General features: G+C 43.4%; 1 protein-coding gene across 1 annotated transcript in view; it reads left to right on the plus strand.

Annotated features, from left to right (window-relative positions):
- The window catches only part of LOC106818441 (geranylgeranyl pyrophosphate synthase-like), a 13,321-nt gene continuing 10,367 nt past the window's right edge, over positions 1-2,954 (plus strand). The window contains exons 1-3 of the mRNA XM_014823151.1: positions 1-197; positions 2,053-2,121; positions 2,392-2,477. Of these exons, the coding sequence (XP_014678637.1) occupies positions 117-197; positions 2,053-2,121; positions 2,392-2,477 (236 nt within the window). The 5' untranslated portion in view covers positions 1-116. The remainder of the gene's footprint in view (positions 198-2,052; positions 2,122-2,391; positions 2,478-2,954) is intronic.

Raw genomic sequence — 2,954 nt, forward strand, 5'->3', positions numbered from 1 at the left:
ACACAACATGTCAGCGCCCATTCATTCATTCTTATTGTAGTCTCTGTTCGCTTTCTGATTTAGTGTTCTGCACGTAGAATTATTGTTTAGATTCTTCAGTGAAATATATAAAAGTGATGGCAAGCTGCAGTAGCTCGCACCAGTCAAATGATAAGTCTACACCTGACGCCCCAGTTCACTCTAAAGAAGATGAGAAAGTAAAACATTGAATACTATTACTATTACAAATACAATGACAATTTACAGTCACAGATGATTACTTTCACTGTCTTGAAATTATATTCTGCAGTAATGCACTGCAATTATAACAATATTAACAACCTTGTGATAGCACCTCAGACAGATTGATTTTTGCTGCGGACATCCTGATTTTGCTCTCAATTTTATTCTATTGACGAAAGCTCGGCCATCACCCGTGTTAGCTCTAGTATACATAGCGGCGTATATATGATAGCCCGCGCACAGTTGCCGCAGGGCTATAGAACATTCTATTACTATTAGTATTAGTATTAGTATTACGAATGCTCGGGACCAACTTACTCCAGCCAGTCAGCGGGAACTATGTACTTCCGCACATGGAGGGGTGGGCGGGTTGCGATGGTTGTGGACAAAAAGGTTGTTGTTGTCAAGTAACAAATTAATAATACTAATAGTAATTTGTTCATCTTCCATGACATAACTAATATTACAATCTTTGTTGATCGCTTAATTTGATACTTGACAACAACAATGTTTTTGTTCACATGCAGCCAACACAACTCGCCACACCCCTCCACGTGCGGAAATGATGTTCGTTCACAAGAAATACCGCAAGTAGACCATTTCAACGATAGTTAGAGGTTAAATTTCAGTAGCGGATACAGGGTTTCTTCTGAGGGAAAATTAGACAACGGCGGTAATGGCCAGTTTGGGGAAAAAACGTACATGATGGATTCAAAGGCGTGCAGTAGGCACGAATGGGCATTCTGCAGGCAGATGTGGGGAGAGAGGTAGAGGGGGGTTCTGGGGGTCTCCCCCAGCAAAATTTTAAAAATTTGAATGTCTTAGACTGCATTTGAGGCACCCCGAAAATAAAATTGCACCTTTAGTTTAAATCTTTCTCTGTTAGCAGACCTACCAAGTCTCACGCTCCACATTTTGCAGGAGACTCACGCATCTGCACCCATTCTCCCGCACTCCAGCATGCCCTACGTATTCTCACGCATTCACGCAAGAGAAAAAAAGAAGAAAAAAAGCAGCCCGCGACACCCCTGTTACCGAAGTCCGTGGCTGTGCACATCGTGGCTTGTGCTTGCTGGCTGGGGCGGCATTGATTGAAGTACGGGGGGTGGGGGGCGAATGCACTGATTGTTACAGTCGCGTGGGCATGCTTATTGCTGTATTATGTAGGGGTGGGCACTGCTGGTATGAGGAAGCGACAGCAAAACTTTCCCGGAATCGAGGAAAAAGCTGCAATCGGGAATGACACCAAGTGTCATTAAGTGTCATTAAGTCAAGTTAAGTGTGCCGGCATGCAAAAAGAAACGCTGCTGTGAATTTCATTACGATTTTCTATGTATATAGTCAGAAGCACGTGGTAATCTATTTATTTTTGGATTAACACTATTTTGACAACGGCGGGTAAATACAGGGACATTTTCACAACGGCATTGTTAAATTTGACAACGGCGGTGCGCTGCAGTGCCTCCTATGTAGAAGAAACCCTGGGATATAACTTAAGACACATTTGCTTCGGATAAGAAACATTAAAAAAATGATTAATTGCTTACCACAGACGTTTTATAGCCGCGAGTAACCGTGAATAAGTTTGTCCCGAGCATTCGTAATAGAATGTTCTATAGCCCTACGGCAACTGTACGTGGGCTATAGTACTAGAGCTACACCCGTGTTAACTATTTACAGATATGTGGCATGGTTCTGAGACCTGTGTCTGTCAAATGCATAGGCGTTGCAAAGCTGAGTATGAAACGGCTTCGAATTTTGTGTGTGAAAAGGTTGATAGTGTAACACTGACTGCTGCAATCATAATTTCTAAGAATAATTTACTTGTAGATTCTGCTGGAACCATACCAATATATACAACAAGTTCCTGGGAAGAGCATCCGCACCAAGCTAGCACAAGCAAGTATTATTTTCTTACTAATTTTAAGTTTTGATCTAGCTGTCGTGGTCGACTAAAACATTAGTTTAACTCTTTAAGTTTTAGTTAGTAGACTGCAGTAGACCAAAGATTACGATTTATGGGTATAATTGATGAGCTTTATTATTAAAATGCGCATGCATAAGGGTAAGTGCGCGCAGGCAGTGGGTGCCTATCCCACGCTAAGACCGAGTCGTGTCTTGCAGACTGGCGTTTTCGTAACGACAAATTGCGTCCTTGTTTGGATTCAGGCTTTCAACTATTGGCTGAACATACCGGCGGGCAAGCTGGCTATCATTGGCGAAGTCACCGAGATGCTACACAATGCTAGTCTCCTGTGAGTGGCGCGTTACCATGCCAACCGCATCCCATCGGTGTCCACGCGAGGTTGCCACTGTCGTCTCCCGAGCTGCCGGGCCTCGTTAGAGATATATCATTTCCATCGCAGCTGCCTGGCTAAATATTTTGAGCTGTATGATGTTCTCTTGCGACCGTGTGGCTGACAATGTCCATCCTTAATTTCGTATGCATGTGTGTATGTGTGCGTACGTGTACATGCGTGCGTACGTATGCATGTGTGTATGTGTGCTTGTTTGTTTCTCTTACCTTGTTTTAGTTACTTCTTTCATTTCTGCCAATTCAATTTACCGTTGTCACGATGAACCCTGTGTTAGATGTACCTTGTAGAATCAGTCGCGTGTTGAGTGACCACCCTTGTTAGAACAGCCGCGTGTTTGATGATCACCCTTGTAGACCAGCCGTGTTGATGACACCTTGTTAGAACAGGCCGCGTGTTCGATGATCACCCTTGTAG

Source organism: Priapulus caudatus, unplaced genomic scaffold (genome assembly GCF_000485595.1).
Source record: "Priapulus caudatus unplaced genomic scaffold, Priapulus_caudatus-5.0.1 Scaffold2245, whole genome shotgun sequence".
Classification (NCBI taxonomy): domain Eukaryota; kingdom Metazoa; phylum Priapulida; class Priapulimorpha; order Priapulimorphida; family Priapulidae; genus Priapulus; species Priapulus caudatus.